The 19,667-nt window shown below is 37.2% G+C and overlaps 1 protein-coding gene across 1 annotated transcript in view; it reads left to right on the forward strand.

The window, feature by feature from the left end:
- Positions 1–19,667, forward strand: part of diaph2 (diaphanous-related formin 2) — a 346,460-nt gene that overhangs the window by 215,500 nt on the left and 111,293 nt on the right. The window contains exons 23-25 of the mRNA XM_019364462.2: positions 330–431; positions 2,776–3,015; positions 11,176–11,305. Of these exons, the coding sequence (XP_019220007.1) occupies positions 330–431; positions 2,776–3,015; positions 11,176–11,305 (472 nt within the window). The remainder of the gene's footprint in view (positions 1–329; positions 432–2,775; positions 3,016–11,175; positions 11,306–19,667) is intronic.

Here is a 19,667-nt window from a genome sequence, read left to right on the forward strand (position 1 = left end):
ACTGAAATTTTACTTACTTACTTTATAGTCTTCACTGTATAGACCTGGATCTCATCTGCAGGTTGACTTGTTAGGAAAGGCATGTGTCCATGAGGCAACATATGCAGTTTTTTAAACTATTTACTAACCTAGTAAACTAAATAGGAACACAATTGTATGAGTCCAAGCAAAGAGCTGTTGTGGACTTTTTTCTCATCTTTTTGTGTAAGCTAAACTGTCCTCCTTGTCTGTGCAATGATTTTCATGTTGATGTGGAGAGAAAATTACATTTGCATTAACAGTAGCTCTGTTGTTGTGGTGTGTGTGTGTGCGTGTTCTTCCATTTCTAGAACCTGATAAAGAACCTGCCAGAGCAGAAAGAGCTGAATGCGCTAGCGGAACTAAAGGGTGAATATGAGGAGCTTGTGGAGTCAGAGCAGTTTGGCATTGTGGTGAGTATAATTTTCTGGTGCCCGCTGCCTCCCGGATTCCAACAAGAAAACAGTCTACACAATCACATTCCCTGTATGTTATAGTCAAATATTTGCAAGCATGCACTGTTTAAAAATTGAATTTTTACTTCATTACACACTCACTTTTTTGGGGAGCTGCTTGGTTTGGACACTGGTAGCCTGTGACAAGGATTTTTAGAAAAAAGCAAAACTTCCAAATGACAGAGGCTGTAGTTGAAAGCGTCCTTTTGACTTGAGCAAAGAACAGTTCAATCATTTTTGATTAGAATTCTGCATCAAGAACTGACTGAATGCCATATTTTGACATCAGCTGTCAATGTTGTCTCATGATAAAATCATACCCTGAGGCTACCAATGCTGTCTGTAATAAAGTCCTTTGAAAAGTACGCAGTTGACGTCAGTTGGCTTGGTGATGTATCCCAATCCTCTAATCAATTTACCATGAACAGCCAAATTTCTGTCTTTTGCAGTGGTAAGATAAATAATGTTATAGTGAGCCTTTTTGTATCACAACTTTCACAAAGCAATCTTCATGTCTGGCACTCAGAAGAACTATAATTGTTTGATCTGAGTACTCACACATATAAAGATATGTAAGACATATGAAGACCTTTGTCTAATTTTATTGTTCTTGTTTGTAATTCACAAATTGCCCCAGACCTTTCAGAGACTTTCGTAACAACGAATCACCTTTGAACAGACTGAAATAAACAAACAAATAAATAAACATAAATATACACAAAATCAGCTTTGGACTTGTCCTCTAATTATAACAGCTACTACTGAGGATGACCGACAAAGTCGGGTTAAATTGTTTTACTGTAAATCTGTTCTAGAAGAAGGAAAGTACATCATCAAGCTACTCTGACCTTTCCACTTAGTTACAGCTATAATTACTTTTTAATTAACTGCTCTTGCCGTCCACTTACCAAGTGAAAACCCAGCACTTTAGGCAACTGTAAAAGAAAATGTTCTTTAAAGGTAGCTTTACAACAGGACACAGAGGTACATTATACAGGTCTACAAAAGAAATGCTCAGTTAGACCTCGGGCTCACAGCTATATGTTACATTACACTATTTATCTCTTTACTTGTCTGTGTCTTTTGGAAGATGTAATGAAGCAGAGGGTGGCAAGTTTCCCTCATGATCTCACCAATGTTGTGATCGTACACTGCCCCACTGATGAAGTAGCGCCTCGTTGTAGAGATATTTAGTTCCCCTGGGAAATAAGCTATGTTCAAGCTTTTCTCTACCAAAGCTGTCACCAATATGCTTGCTTTCAGTGTGTAATTTGTACTTATTGTAGACAAATCATTTCAAGTAAGAGAGAGAAGGAATGTGTGTGCATGTGTTTGTGATGGAGAGTAAGTGACTGAGTGTGTATAGCTGTGCCTGCAAGGAATTAAGGTAGAGGGAATTATGGGCATGTATTGCTATATATCGCATGTGTTTCTTGTTTGTTTTTCACCCGATTAGTATTTCTACTGAATTGGAACATATTGTGTTTTATATTATTTAAGACAAAATCTGTTTAATAGATTTCTGTGTGAACGTGGAACATGTTTATGGTAGATTTGTAGTTTATTGCAGCAGTATTACACTTGAGCTTGAACATGATGGTGATAGCGAGGTGGTATAGCTTTATAGGATTTCTGTACTTCTTTTCTTTTCTTTTTTTTGCTTGTTCATTTTATGAAAATTTAGTGTACAGTATGAACCCACAATGTTTTGTCAAATATCTCTTAGATTGTGGATAGCGCTACTTCACTGAAATCTGTAATGATTAGATTCAGAAAGCGTTTTTGCTTTGATGCTGATGATCTGCATACATATATATATATATATAGTTGTAGGTTATTTGTCTAACGAGTGCTCTGGCATGCAAGTGCAGTTTGCTTGTCAAGTAAGCCACAAATTGCTTGCAATCAGCAAAGTTTTGCTACTTACTTAATACATATATTAAGGGTAACTCACCCAGATAATGAGCTCATTGGGTTGTGTGTCGTGACGCATTATTCTATGGGAGATTTTCACATGAAAATTGTGTGCCTGTCAAAAATCTACTCATTTGTTAATTAGCTGAAATGAAAACAAAAAAGTTTTGTTATTGCATAATACTGGAATTCGGAATATTTTCCTAGCACACAATATGGGTATTTGTATTTGAAAATCTATGGCAATGAGTATTTATTTGCTTCCACTATGACAAACCCAGGATGATTTTACAAAAGTAGGTGTACAAAGAAAGTGCTTGTTTGATTTTTTTTTTCTTTTTTTACACATAAATGCCACTTACATTCTTTCTTTATGTTGTCACCTCAGATGAGTTCAGTAAAACTCCTACGGCCACGTCTCAACGGCATTCTGTTCAAGCTGACGTTTGAGGAGCAGGTGAATAACATCCGACCCGACATCATGAATGTGACATTCGCTTGTGAGGAGGTGAAGAAGAGTGAAGGTTTTAGCAAACTCCTGGAGTTGGTTTTGCTGGTTGGCAATTACATGAATGCTGGCTCAAGAAACGCCCAAACCTTCGGGTTCAACATCAGCTTCCTTTGCAAGGTAATGTAAACAGCACACGTTTAAAAAAAACAAAACATGTTGGTTAAATGTCTAAAATGAGAACAGAAATGAAAATGAAAGGTGAAATTTAATAACTGTAACTGTATCACGGGATTTTCAGCTATAGGATGGCAGATTTATAAGAACAAAAGGGAGATAAGTAATTAATTCAGAATCATTAAATCAGCGTTCTTTTTCACTGTTTCGCATATTTTGATTGATCTGATTTTACGTTTTAAATGATCCCAATTTGTACAAAAATTCAGTACCCCCCGATGTTTATGCTGCACTTGTCCTCCAAGTTAGTAGCGGCCAGGTAGTTTTTTGCATACTTGCTGACAGACAGACAAACAAACAGCAACATTTTCCCTCCACCTCAGCTTTCACCTTGGAGGAGGAAAAATGTTTCAATAGACAAAATAACACAAACACTGGGAGGTATGAAGCTGCCAGCAAAGGCTACATCTGTGTTCACTGCCAGGTAAAATCACAGCATCCAAAGGTGTGAAAGAGAAGACTGGCAGCCATGCACATACACACTTACAAAAGCACAACAAAGCCATCAGCCCCTCAGCCGAAACAGCTAGGGTTAGTCATGATACAATGAATGTGGGATTTCAACTTTTGATTATAAAATAATACCACAAGAGGAAAGTTGCTCTGAAAGTAGCAGGTTGAAGTACATTTGTTATTGTACATGATTGACTGACATAAGTAATCACCCAATATTTTAGGCTAAAATTGAACAATATTGCAATATTTATAATAATATATAAATTTAGTTAAATACAGACACATGTACACAGACTTTCTGCACCTCTGTGAATGCACTCTAATAGCTTCTAATTTGCTTTTCTTTGTTGTTTCTAAAATGTCATGATCTGTTTTTGTTTGTTATGCAACTAAAGTCAGCTTTTTAAGGAGTTTTCATATTCCCAACTCAATCTCTTACATAGTAAAAGAAGGAGAAACTCTTTTCAGCTGCTCCCTTGTCACAATGGGTCACCACAATGGGTCACCACAGCGGGTAGTTCTGTGTGTTTGATTTGACAGATTTTTTTGCCGGATGCCCTTCCTGACACAGCCCCAAAGGGGATTTGTCTCTCTGGCTAGAAGTGAATCAGCAACCTTTTGTTTACCAAACAAATGTGTAATCCACTATAATATCGAGCCACTAATGATTCTATACTTACGCAAAAACGAAAAGTACGGAACAAAAGAAAGACGCTGGCATATATTGCACACATAAAAGCATAAAAGAAGGAACAAAGACTCCAACCAAAAATTCTCTTTTTTTTTCTTCCTTTAATGTAGGTTTATCTGATAATAAAACTAGTAAAATAGTTACTGGGGGATGTTTTGAGACCTTGTGGGGTGGTAAAGAATGGACAAACCTCCCCTTAATACCGCCTGTGGTTAGCAATCTTGCACTGGCGAAAAACAATCAAATAATATTTCAAATATATGTTTTGGGCATTTTGTTCTGTTTAGTTTCATTTTTTGGTCAAACTACTGTTTGCTAGCTGTGCTTCAGCTTTTAAAAAAATAGAAAAAATTTAAAAAAATAGAGCTGATATATTCTGATGATCTCTCACTTTCATATTAGAGAACTATGCATGAATTATAAAGACACCCCATTCTGCATGTATCTGAAGTTAGCAATCCTCCAGATTTCTTGTACAGCAAGAGCTTTTCTATGGTGGATGTAGTGTACTGTACTTTTGGTATTCCTGCAAGCTGACTAAATCAGTGTGGAATATCAGCGTAGAGCCTGGTAACGCCTCAGGGGGCTGATTGGGCCATTATTGATGGACAAGGAAAAAAAAGTCTGCTTTCTCACTTTAGTCAATCAAGTAAATGGCCTCCTAGGTGGCAGGTCCAGGGTACCTAATGGGCTCATCATGGAGGAGGTTGATGATGGGAATAAGCAGCAAGAGGAAAGGCACAGGCTGACCCACCTTCACCTTCCACCTCTTGACTCCCCTGGTTGAATCGCCTATCCTGTGGAGTACTCACTGATATCCTGGTCACATATATTAAGCAAGCTGAAATTCTGATCCAGGTTTGCAAGAAGATTAGTAATTATATTGCTCAAAGAATACCTGTATTACAGTAAATACTTTAAAAGCAAAATTAGACAAAGCATGGTCATTAAGACTATAGAATAGAATGTTTGCATCTTTAAATGTATGTTATACGTGTATCAATACTGTATCAGTTAAAGAATATTCATTCTTTCAAGTAAAGAACACCTGGTAATGATTTATGTTTGACTTAAGCTAGACGTAACAGGATGTCTAGCAGGCACTTGACTTGGTAGAATGGAGTCATCTACCCGAGAGTTCTGACCTTGTAAAAAAATACAGTATTTCTACAGGAATTACTGTTTTTTATAGAATTACTAGTGTCTTTAAACACCAAAGCACAAGCATTTATATTGGAGTTGAGGCAACCTTACATTTTAGTGTAGTGTGCATTTGCAGAGCTTTTTTTTTTTCTCAGCAGCTGCGTGTACTTTTATGTTCAAATGCCGCTGTTGCTTTTTTTTCTCTGTTTCTTATGATCCAGTGTAATATTTAGTTGTATGAGTAATCATGCAATATATTTGTCTTTTGAGCTGCTCCATCTGCAGGAGTTAAATTGAGCAATCAAGGGCCTACAGTCCTCTGTTAATGTGAGGGTTCTATATTCCCACTGCCACTTTTTCTGTTATCAGTTTTTCTCTTGTTCTCATTTATTTATTTCCGATCTACATATTTAAGTGGAAACTTGTTTGCACGAGATATGTCCTGCTACTCTTAGTTCTCATGTATATGCACTTCTGAAGGATTTCAAATTGTGTTACCTCAAATCAGGTTTTGTTATGAAACACTGAACGATAGAACTGTTCAGAATTTGCTTTCAACAACACAGTAATGAAGCTTTTTTCAATCTGTTTCAAATGAAAAGATTTGTCTAAAGTAGTGACATGTATTTACACTTCATTCAGTTCTGAGTAGTTACTGTATTGTACGAAATATTTTATTTGGGTAGTTTAAAAAGACGCATCTAAGGTAACAGTTAAGATATCCTAGGAGACCCTCCTCAGCTTGGAGCTCTGACAGTAAAAGTCACTTTTAGTACTGACTTTCAAATATCCAGTGCAAGGCATGGACTGAGATTAAAATGGCTCTGAACTTTGACATGTGCCCAGGCACCGCACAGCCCCTGACACGGTTCTCACGATACCTCAAAGCTGCATTGACTAAAAATCCTGATGTAAAATAATGTGAAAGTAACATCAGCACCTTGGGCTTTATACAAAGTCCCTCTGCCCTTACAGAGGCCCTCAGCAGGATGTGTTACTACTACCAACGACTCCTTATTTTATTGTAGCGTACTCTCTTTAAAATATCTTGATGCATTCTCAATCATCCAGGAAAGTAAATATCCAAAAGTTGAATCTGTTCATCTGGACGTAGCGTTTTGTGGGAGAAACGTTTCGTCACTCATCCAAGTGACTTCTTCAGTCTCAGCTGACTGCAGGTTTCCCCAAACCTTATAAAGGAACTGACCTCACAGCCCATTGTTCCTTCAGTGGGCTGGTTTCAGTCATTATGCAAATGTACTGTTTATAAGATTGGGGAAACCTGCAGTCAGCTGAGACTGAAGAAGTCACTTGGATGAGTGACGAAACGTTTCTCCCACAAAACGCTACGTCCAGATGAACAGATTCAACTTTTGGAGATCTCTTTAAAATACAGTATACTTGGAACCATACATGACTCATCTTGTAAGGTTTTTATGTTTGTGTCACGATGAGTTGTGTGGCTGTCAGTGGCTGGACCCACGTGCAGGACTCGGAGACAAAACATTAACTTAAACGGCAGCTTTATTGCTCGTGAGACACGCTTGGCAATACATAAACAACAACTTAACCTAACTAGACTGCAGATGCATATGACTTTAACCTGAAGGTAGACGACAATGAATACACACACAACAAACGTGGAGGACGCAACAACTGGCAGGGAAAAACACAGGGCTTAAATACATACTGAGGTAATTAGGGAATGTGAAACAGGAGGAGAGCACAGCTGGGACTCAGACATGACAAGACAAGGGGAGGCAAAACTCAACACACTGACATAGTACACAGACTTTCAAAGTAAAACAGGAAACTGAACAGAAGTAACACAGAACCACAACCTAAGAACTAGAAAACAAAAAATGCCAAGGAACTAGGGAGCAAGGAATACTAGCGACAGAAATCAAAACGCATCATGAAATCAAAGAAAACTAATACAAACAGAAAAACACTGAGTCCACAGACTCAGGACGGTAACAGTTTGTTTGTTTTTTTCTTTTTTTCTTTTTTTCATTGAACTCTACAATTATCATTGAAGTAGTACAACTTATTTTTTTTTTCATTTCAGTAAAGCAGCTACAGTGGACTATCTAGGAATTTGCTTGTTCTAGGGATTCAGTCTTATTATGCCAGAGAAAATTCACCTTACAATGCTAATCATGCTTCCAGATTCATCAGCCCCATTGTTACAGGTGTATGAACTCGAGCGCGTAGCCGTGCTCTGCCTTTATAAACGTTTGTGAAGAAAGGAGTCCTTCTGAAAGGTTCACTGAATTTGAGTGTGGCACTGTAATAGCATGACGATTTATGAAATTTCTTCCCTCCTATCATTCCATAATGACGTGTGAGTGGTGTTATTGCAAAGTGGAAGCATTTAGGGACCACAAGCACTCAGCCATGAAGTGTCAGACTACGTAAAGTTGCACAGGAGGGCTGAGGCGCATAGTGCGTTAAAGTAGTCAGTGCACTGCTCCTCAATAACTGCGGAGTTCAAACGTCCTCTGGGATTAACATCAGCATGAAAACTGTGCACCAGGAGACTCGTGGCATGGGTTTCCAAAGCTTAAGCAGCTCCTGTATGTATAATATGGAGATGACTCATCTCTCTTTCCTTATAATTCCCTTATCCTTAATAACAAATCTGCACATCATCCCAATGTGTACTAGATTTGTTCAAGATAAATATAGGGTGTAAGTTGTAGCTAAGGTGGTAGAGAGGGTTGTCTAACAGCTAAAAGGTTGGTGGGCTGATCCATTGGTCATCAGAGTATCCCTATGCAAGATACCGATATGCTGCCACTCATGCATCCATCATAGTGTGAGTGTGTGTGAATGTTGAAAAAAGGACTTAGCCATGGATAAAAATCTTGCATGAATATATATGTGTGTGAATGAATGAGACTTTTAGTAGAAAGTGCTTTGAGTGGGCTCACTTCTCCTGAAGTGCATCAGGAGCTGCAAATATCTTTAGATGCATACATCTAAAAAATATACAGAACTATCAATTTAAAACTTTACAGACAACAACAACAAACTTTATTAATAGAGCACATTTAAAAACCAGTGGTATACCAAAGTGCTTCACATACGAGAGGGTCAGATATAAGTAAAAGAGAAAGATGAAGGCCATGGCAAAGTATCAAACATGCTAGCAGGTTAATGGCATTAAAAACACAGAAACAAAATTGATACCACACAACTCTGTAGTAGTGCTGCAAAAGAAGCAACAGTGTGCACAGGAAGAAATATTTAGATGCCAGACAAGAAAGAACAAACCCATCTGAGAAAAATGAAAATAATCTGAACGCTGTTTGTCTTCTGTTAAATAATTTAAACCCTAAAATATTTTTAAAGACAACATTTATATCCTCTACACGTTTACTACTGCTAGAAAATTATGGGCTCAGTCAAACACTCAATACTCTTATTTTGAAAAGATGCATATGAGTGTTATTTGTGCATAATAAATATGAAATTATGAAAATAAAGTGGCGGATAATGAGAGATGCTTTGCATGCTCTTCAGATGACAGGCAGTATTCTGTCTCTGTGACAACCTCTTCCCTGTGGGAAAAGCAAAACAAGGAGATGTGTGATAAAACAGTTAAAGTGTCCAAATACTTTAGATCGATAAGTGAATGATAGAATGATAGAACAACCTGTTGCAGAGATATTGAGGCGGTGACTTGTGACTCATATATAATTTGCTGTCAAAAATATAAACTTAGACTGCTGTTTTATTGAGTCCCATATTTTTGATCTAGATGTGTGTGGGTGGATAATTGAATAAACAGAATAATAAAGAATAACTGAAGATGTACTCTTTGTTTCCATTACTGACTCTGTTACGTCAAATGAACAAAAAGCCGAATTCACAGACGTAGAAGGCTGAGAAACCGCAGTACTCACCAGCCTAAAAAGCAAACCGAACATGCTGATAGACATTTATGTATTCACCAGTTGTAATGTTGCAGAGTCACAAGTGTTACCACCAGAAGGGATTTGTATGTTATCATTGTGTTAGAGACGTGTTATAATCACAAATATAAACAGTGAGGCACACATTCACATTTCAGCATGGTTTACCTCCTGGCTGCGTTTGACCAAACTCCAAATGAAACCTTCTTCTAAATTATTATTATTATTTTTAAAAATGACATCTATTACAAGCTACAGTCAGCGTTGATCAGTTATCAAACAATACCAGATGGAAGATCATCTTACTTTTTAGTGGTGATAATGTCTGATATCTGAAATAGAATAAACAAAATATGTTCCTCAGCCTTGTTGAAACTGATACAATGAAGAAAAACAATACAGTGCAATTTTATAGGTCTGTGATTACCCCAGATAAGGATTATTTTTTATTATTATTATTATTATTACATTTTAAATGTCTCATATTACACATTACTAATCTTAGAAGTTTCTCTTCTCTGCGCAGTAATAACAGTTTGGCAATATGACAATAAACCAATTAAAATTCCATGAAATTCAGTTGTGATTAGCGAAACGATGATTGATCCTCTTCTAATGACAACAGTTTGTGTGTGTGTGTGTGTGTGTGTGTGTGTGTGTGTGTGTGTGTGTGTGTGTGTGTTTTTGAGCTGATGTGTGACAGCGTCTCTTTGCCTGTTCTTTTCCCTAAATGTGTGTGCATGAGCACACGTGTTTCCATGCATACATGTGTGGGCATGTCCAACTGCAGGCTGTTTACAGGATGGATATTATCAGTATGAGTACACTGAGGTGGGCTGTGCTAATTAGCTTTCCCAGCATGCCATTCAAACAGCATAGCAATCACAGTGGGCAATGAATATGGAACAAGTTCTCTATGCACTGATGTGAAGAATCCAAGCTTCAGCTTATGAACAGACTCACACACACTTGGCAATACAGTACATTACTTTCGTTCAAACTTTCCTGCTCCCACGATTTATTCTCAGGGGAGTGGGGTTATTATTTGCGTATATACTGTACATGCATATGTGTGTCCTTATCTGTTTTTGTTTAGTCTTCAGTAATTGGTTGCACATTTTTGGGGGTCTCATTTATTTTACCTTCTCCCTATGTATTGTAATCAGTGTGAGTTGGAGTTCTCCAGAATTTGGGCTTTACTTTTGGCTTGTTAGGAACTAATTCTGTTGAATGTACAGCAACAGCCCCCAGAGAAATCCCTCTTGTGTTTCTGAGTAAACAATTATGTTTAACATTGTCAGTGTGGCTATGGACAATAAAATATAATGTAGAGATACAATACATTGATCCCACGAAATCTATTGTTTTAGCAAATTTCTAATTTAGCCACACTTCCACTCTCTTTCTCTAAAGCACATATTACTAGTTCCATTATTATTACCATGCAGTCGGTCCAAAATGACAGCCAATGCTTTGTGTATATTAACAGGAACACATAAAAACTGCTTTTAAGTAAAAGGGCCATTCCTATCATAGTCTTCTTGATATAAATAAGGATTGTGAAAGTCTTTGTTTTTGCCAAAATGTTGTGATGAAAAACACTTTCCTCTTTTCAAAGCTTGCCTACATCGACTCAATTTTAATTAAAATTCACATGATTATTTAAGGAAGCAGGCATATCAAGCCGCAGATGTTCCAGACCTGAATGAGGGAAAAGACCATGCTTAAAAACAAACTTATAACAGTCACTGATTTTAAGTGAAAAGAGCGCCTCGTATTGAGGATTGAAAAAAAACCTTTGACAACATGTACCTTCATTGAGAAAATGAAGGGACATTGTTTTCATCAAGTAAATGAGTCTAAACATCTGTGAATTTTTTTTTTCATCTTTTTCAGCTCCGAGACACTAAATCTGTCAGTCAGAATACAACACTTCTTCATTTCCTGGCTGAGAAGTGCGAAGAGAGCTACTCCGAAATTCTGAGGTTTCCAGATGAACTAGAGCATGTGGAAAACGCTAGCAAAGGTACGTCTGTCTGCCTGTACAGTATGTCTCAAGACTTTCCCAGTCACAGACCAGTTTGCTAATACCACTATAGACATCTTCACTGTGCACAGCACATCTTAAAGTGGAGTGGAATTTGCAACCATCTAGATATCAATGTATTTTATAGTTTAACCAGTTTAAAAATCCCCTGTGGTGTGTGTTCTTATAGTCTCTTACTCTTGTAAGCATTATGGTAGCTCATACTGAGTTAAAATGATGTAATTAAAGTAGTATAATTAAAGTACTGTATGGACACTTATACATTTCATCCTTGGACGACAGCCGGTACTCTGTCTCTGTGACAGGAATAGAGTTGTTTGTCTGACCACACTGTCATTCAGCCTGTCAATAAACTAATTCCACTTTAATTCTATTCTCAAGCAATTGGTGGAATCCCTGCAGGCTTATTTACTTTGTTAGTCTCGTAATTGGTTATTTAATCTAATTCAACTAATTATGTACTTGACTGGGACTGCCAGCCATTGTTTAAGTGGGCTGAATAGTCTTCAACCGCTGCATATATTAAGATGTCCATGTGCACACATTTTGAATTGTATCAACTTTGTCATTTCATGGAAATGAATTATTCAAGGAGAAACCAATTAGTTGTGTGAGACCAGTAAATAAATGCCTCTTGGAAAAAAAAACAAACCTCAGGATCTATTTAAGAAGTAGGGATGCAAAAAGCGGTTTACTCTGCATCTCACTTACACCACATACTGTCCATTCATCAATCATCCCGTATAGTACATTACACTGGATTTTCAAGCAGGAGGTCTCCCGTTCACATTTTTACACAAAATATGCTAATGTAACTACAGGTCATCTTAGTTAAAATGTTGTCTTTATTTTTTTATTTGTACATGTGTATTATTTGATATATGTTATAGTATTTATAACAAGCTCAGAAACCACAAAAACTGAAACATCTCTTCTTTTAATCAGTAAAAAAGCTCTAAAGCTGACAGTACCTGCACTTTTGGCTTGGATGACATTAACAGTTTTTACACCCACTAGTTTGATTTTAACTTTCAGATGAAGTTCACAAATGGTTAAACAGTTATGGTAACAAGAGCACAGTTGATAATATTCCTCAGGGACATATTAGGTCCCTGAAGGTTAATTGCTTGACGCTATTTCCTGATCTTTTACAAGGTTTTGGCCTCCTTTTAGGCAAACTGACTATAGAAAATGTATTAAAATGGTTTATTCATCTTAATGCACATTGTACAATCTAACTGTTTAATATAAAATCAGAACTACTTTCACATTTATTGAAAGCTCTTTTTCATGTTACATTACTTGAACTGCTTACTGTTTAATGATTTATTGATATAAACATCCATGGAAAAAATAATGTTATTGTTTCTTTGGAAACCTTTTGGCTTTGTTAGAATTGTCATATTAAGTATATACAATATAATTAGCATTTACCCTAAAACAACAGACCAAACAAATAAAGTAATTTCATATAGAGTAATATGGAACACGCAGTTGCACAGATGACCTTCATCCTCTCCTAAATATATATCTATTTATTATTTCTTACAGTAAATCTCAGGTGTACAAGCATATGATTTCTGATTGTAAATTGTTAGAGGCTTTCAGAGAGCGGCTGATTTAAAGTGACGTAGGGAGTGATGTGTGACATGAACGTATAATGAATACACTGGTTTAAAAGTACAGTTAATAAGCCTCATTTGTAAGGGCAATCAACCCTGTCTAATTTCAGTAGGAAATCATAGTTTATTTTTGTTTCCTTGATTAGCTACTTTAGTGTTCTCTAGTCTACAGGGTTTCTTAAAAACACCACTGAGTTATCGTGTCAGACTGTGCAGCTTATTCGATTAGTTTCGCTGCCAGTCGTAGTCCAGTCTGTTTGTTTTTAAAAGCTTGGGTTACCCAAAAAGGCAGTTCTATGTTTTTATACCTTATAGGCTGTCTTGTTAGGAGGAATGTGTGTGCCATAATGGAGATTAGAGGGTAACAATAACTAAGTCCAGCATATGTGAATGTTCTCAATGGAGACCCTTTATTCCTCATAGGATTCAGCTATTTTCAAAGCTTACCTCTGTAAAGGTCAATTTTAATTAAAATCCACGATTATTTAAGGAGGCAGGGGCAGCAAGTTGCAAATGTTCCAAATCTCAATGGGGGAAAGGCTCCTCCTCTTTCCACACTTAAGCAGTTCACTGTGGACATTTAGTTTTAAAGAAATGTTACTATGAAACATGTGAACTTTTAGTAAAATAAGTACCACACTTTACATTTTACTTAATTATGCTATCCAAATGACAATCAGGCTTAATCAAACATTCTTCAACATTAACACTAACAAAAAAAACTATGGCGCTGGCGAAATTATTTGCTTCTGTAATTTCAAAATTAACTGTTCTCTGTTCAGCAAAAGGATACTTCACAACAAAATGGTAGCGAAATGATCAGTTTGTCTTAAAAATAACTGTATTTTTCATTAGGTATGTGCAGTAGCAGTTCTCCTTAAACAATGTGTCACATGTTTTAATGAGGACCCAAATGCAGATGCTAGGAGAATAAACTTAATGAAAGCAAGCCGTTTAGCAAGGCTGTACAAAATCAAACGAAATAAAAAAGGCAAAATGAGACTCAGACTTTCACTAACAATAAACTGGGCAAAACTAAACGCAAAGAACATGGACGAGAAAGATGGAGGTAGAACTGACGATCTGGCCAAAGGCAAGGGGAGACTGGGACAATATATACACAATAGGGTAATCAGGGAAGTGGAGGCAGCTGGGACAACGGGAGGAATAAATCAGTAACGAGAGGGACGGCAAACTGAACACGATGCACATGAGACGAGGGTCTGTCAAAATAAAACAGGAAGTGACAAGCACACTCAGAATGACTAAACACAGAGAGCGAGAAACACAGAGAGAGACAAGACGGGCTGCGGACGTCAAAGGAGATAATTAAGCAATTACAGCAGGCAAGTGCTAATGAACGATGCAATTTGTAAATGGGTTATACTCAAATTTGAGATTGTCATGGTGGAAAGTGACAGCTTTAGACCATGGCAAGAGTGAGCATAACACAAGCCACATGGTGGTCACCAGCAAAGTCTCTTTCTGGCAGATGTCTTGTAGCAAACAAGTGTTTCCAAATGGGCTATCTAAGCTGCTCTGCAGAGGCACAAAAAACAGGCAAGGGTATGGACTGGAAACACAGTGGTTTGCCACTGAAACTTGAGTGCAGCAGACAAAAGTCAAGCTGACTTCCCTTCGAAAATGGAAGAGATCCAGCAGCTCCATCAGCTCAGAATTGGCAGAAATCAGTGAGACCCCGGTATACTTGCCTACAGTTCAGAGAAGTCTGCTCAAAAGGACCCTTTATGGAAGATTTGTGGCCAGAAGAGCAATTCCTCAGTTACTGTTGCACCTATTTTTGAAAACACAAGAACTACGATACAGAAAAAATGCCCTCCCAAAAAATGTTCTGGAATGATGAGCCAAAATGTAAAATATTTGGCAGTTTGTCTGCTGAAGGACTTGAGGGCTCCAAAATAAAGGATGTCTGCAGGCAACTGTGAGATTCTTTGCACGATAGAACTTTTAGTGGTCTTGTAAATCCTAAGCTCACAGGCAAATTCTTATCCATCACACAGTACCATCAAGGACACATCCGGCCTGGCACAAATTCATTCTGCAGCATGACAACAGCCTAAAACATGCAATCAGAGTTATACTGAATTGTTTTTGTGCACAGATAATATGGTTCCCAGAGAGCCCTTACATACTCTCAGATGTAAATATGCACGAAACACTTTGTATATACCTTCTGCACTTTGTGTGAAATTAACTGTTCAGTTCATTACTTTCATATATGCAGACCCTGTTAGTGGGAATAACGCAAGGAAATACATATTTTTCATTTAAATGAGTCTCACCACATAGTATTTTTTCACTTGTACTGCACAATACATTATATTCTTTACTGGTCTTCAGTAATTCTTTTAGTAATTCACAGAAGAAGGTGAACTATACAGATGATTTACTAAATTGTAGAAATAGTTCCACTATATGGAAAGCAGCAGTTTGGTAGCAGTTAGCAAATATATTTCACACCTGTTTTGCCATAGGTACTCAATCAATATGTTTTGTTACCAGAATAATATACTGTAGGTCCTTGGTTATGGATGTGTACATGAATGTTACTTATCAGGAAGCGCTTAAAACAACCATAATATAAGCACAATCGTAATGGCGTGCACAACATTTAATAGTGCAATACTACATTTTCTTTAATCACCTCAGCTCCTCCTTGGTCACCATAATTATTTTTGATAAATCTTTCAGAATCAAACATTTTAAATGTATTTTGACTAATAAGATTTTAGTACAGGACAAAGCACCAGCCTTTGGCAGTATATTGATAAAGCCACTGTGATTCATTTGTGCATTCTTGGTGAAAACGGCCAAGAAAGTTCTACTTTTTGAGAAATTACATGTCCAAAGGACTTCATATTGTTGATTCATAATCTGTTATAACATGACTATAATTAACTTGTTTGTTTAGATTTGCACAGACTGACACAAACAATGTACAGTACACAAGAGTGAGACTAATTCAAATAGATTTGTATGATTTTATTTTCAGACTATTCTTTCAATATTATTCTAGTCAAATAGGATGGCAAACTAATGATGCTGCGATTTTTGCACAACGTTTGGTAGTATTAATAATTCAGCACGCCATCATGCGGACTGATTAATTGAATGCTCAAACTAAGTAATTAATGTGAACTGTGGCAGTATTGCAGTAGACTGAGAAACAGGATAGGCAAACCATTAACGTGCATTACAAAAAACATCAAATAAAGTGACTTGGCTACTGATTTTGGTAAACCTTTACTGTAACTACACTACATTTACCTTCATTTAACAGTTATATTTGTGTGCATTTGATTAATAGTTTGTTTTAGGTTGCCCCTTTGATAATAATCTTACTGTAGTTAGCTGCATGAGCTGTGGAAAGTGTAAGTTGTGGCTGCAAGGTTTTTTACTCAAACAATGTAAATGCTCAAAATTTCAGCAGCTGTATGAATAATTCAGCTGCCCAGCACACACAGTGGAATCCTGGCTTGTTCTTCAACATAAAGGAGCGTTCTAGGCAAATCTTCTTCTAGGATGATGCACAGCCCTAGACTGTAGGCAATACTGAGGCTAGATAGGCGTTCTGTGTATAAACTGTATATCCTTTCATTTATAAATATATTATTGAGTGTTGAAACTCTAATCATTTGAAATGTAGCGATAGAGTCTATTATTTTCTTACCCCTGACCCCGTCTTAACAGGAGTGGCAATGGCTGGAGAGAAGTGTCATTGGCCAATTTGCCTTGTTAAATTCCCCCGGAGATGAATATGTGGGGCCTGACAATGGGAACTAAGTCTGTGTGGTGATTCCACTCAATCAGTGGTGCACTGACAATCTGTCTTGACAATCCGGGAAAAGAGGAAATATGACACAAATGTTCTCATAAATCTATTTAGTATAAGGCATAGCCAAGGGCAAAGTACTTTGGAGCCTGTGAGAGGGAAAATGGAGAATGAGGGGAGAAAAAAAAAGAGATGAACTCTGAGGATATTAATACCGCTGTGAATATATCTATTATCCACATTCATTTCAAGGCACTGCAGCATAATAAAGCAGTGCCCATTTCCCATTTAAACTCAGAGCAGTACTTGGCTCTGTATTACGTAGACAAAATGCCTTTCTCGATATGGTGGGACACAGAAAGGATCATTTGTCTTTTAGTTTTTGTGCAGTTGCATAGAATCATTGGGTTGAGAAGATATTCCCCCCTTGCCAGTCCAGGAATGGGAGGGTATCTTACTGAAGTCAGCTGCAGAAACTTGAGGAATGTGAAGAATAGACATTATTCAAATCAAATAAGTACTGCTGCAATAGACAAAAAAGCTTATTTATTTCTCTTTTTGGCCAAGAGACTTGCTTGTCGTTATTAGAAATCCAACTGGACTCGTGCCAATAGACAGACAGACAGACAGACAGACAGACAGACAGACAGATAGATAGATAGATAGATAGATAGATAGATAGATCACTTGCTCTTTTAAACGATGAAGTAACCCATGCAGTGTTAAAGTGATAGTACTCCTGTGTAGGAAACATAGACCTATTTACCTGGTTTTAGAGCTTCATTTGTTATCAGGTCCTTCTCCCTTGTGGGTACCTTGTTCAGCACCAAAGAGGCATTCCCCAGTTTTGTCATCAGTTCTACTTTTTTTCTATTTTGTGTCGTGCATTTGCATTGGATAAGGAAAGACAGTGTTATACTCGCACTCAGATAGGATTTCAGGGCAACATTAATTTGATTAGCAAATTATAATTATATTCTAATAATATTCATCAAATGGAACTAAAATGAAATGGGTCATTTGGCAAATTTTCACTTGTATTTTAGGCACTTTTTGTTCTTTATTTAATATATAATAGACTATAAAGATGCAGATTTGTGTTTATTATTGCTACACCACCTCAGTGTTGTATGAGATTGTTATCAGTATTATCATGGGCACGGCAGATTCACATGCTAATAAGTACATAACCTCTGAAAATGTTAGAAACTACTAAAGGTCTCCAGGTAATACTAGGTTGGATGAGTCTTCAGCCACCCCAAGCAGTGAAAAACAACAACAGTAATCTATTTCACAGACAGTTAAGTCTTCCTTTGTAGATTTGTAGGCACACTTTTCATTCTTGCTTAAAAGTAATTGAATGACAATCTGACTTAGGTGCATATTATTATTCTCAATGGGATTTCCATTTGCCTTTTAATCATGGGAGTTAATAGGGTGTAGTATGGGGCTCATAGAAGTGGAGCATTTCGACGCTGTTGTAATTTAGAAAGTGGCAAATTGTTGAATCTAAAGAAACTTTTTAATATCTATTTTAACATGTAATTAATGTGATTTATACAGTTGTTTTACAAAGAATATCATTTTAATTAACAAGCTTTGGTAAACTGTCCACAAGAGCTGAATTCCTTTGGGATGCCTCCGGCTGTAGAGAAGCTGGTCATGACTTTGGAAACTTTGAAGGTAGAAGCACCTGATCTCTAAGGAACATAACCTCGGTCCTTGATGGAGATTCACCTACCAGTGGTACATTGACCTAGAGTGCACACCTGAGACAACAGTAGACTGGCTTTGTCTTTGTACTTATAAATCCTAACCAAAGGGTGGTTTTAAACCCCTTTGAACATCTATAGAAACACTGAAGATTTCAGCTCACTGATGCTGTCTACAAGGAAAAAAGGAGAGGAAGTGGCCTACTCCTGACACGCAGAGCTGGTAGAAACATTGTGCACACCAAGATGACTGACTTGAGTCACATTTTTCGTTTGCTTTTTAGTAAATCTCCCATCACACTTAAATGCTGAAAACCTATTCCTATTTAGAACCAAAACACACATTAGCTAATTGACAACCTTTTTTCATTTTGAAGTACGAATTGAAGAAATGTTGTTTAAGAACTATTTGAAAAGATGTCATTTTATTATTGAATAAATATTCTTTAGTGCTATACGAATAATTACAGCCTTGGGAGTCCAGAAAGTTGCATTAAACTAGACATAAGTGTATTTTTTAAAGACCATAGCAAGAATGCTTTCATTATTTGCAACCTTAGCCATCAACTTTAAGCTATGATACTTGTAAAAAAAAAGATAGTTTGCTGCATTCTAAATACTACATGCACATTGTTGATTTAAACATGTGATACACACCGATACCAATATCAAGTACACTTGACCAGTACTCATCTTAACATTGCCACCGTGACTAGAAATGGAAACAATTTTCTTACTTGTTGCTGAAAGTATACCCTTCCCTGGACCTGAACGTAATAGAGGAGGATCAGCGAGGCCAGCAGTGTAAATGGACAGTCTGTCATGAGGAATATTAGGAACAGGAAACAGACCTGTCTAGCTCCACCAGCACAGGATGAGTGATGAGCTCTAGAGAGTTTTCTTTTTTCTGCGCTCACTTCATGGTGGATGAGTAGTTCATTGTAAGAGCAAAACAACTATTCTCTTTCTTCATTTTTTTTTGTTCTTTTTATTTTTTCTGCCCATCTCCCTTTCCCTCCACCTCTGATTTCTTACATCACCACTTTGGCCAGTGAGTATGAATGTAGACAGAGATAGACACATGCAGGGAGGCCAGCAGCCCTGCTTAGCATCAGGCTTCAGTCTGTGACAGGAGAATTCAATGAGAGCTGACAATGAGACCAGGAATGAGAATAATGCTTTTTGCCAGTCTAGAAATTCAGGCTGTCGCAGTA

The sequence above is a fragment of the Oreochromis niloticus genome, linkage group LG2, assembly GCF_001858045.2.
Source record: "Oreochromis niloticus isolate F11D_XX linkage group LG2, O_niloticus_UMD_NMBU, whole genome shotgun sequence".
Classification (NCBI taxonomy): Eukaryota; Metazoa; Chordata; class Actinopteri; order Cichliformes; family Cichlidae; genus Oreochromis; species Oreochromis niloticus.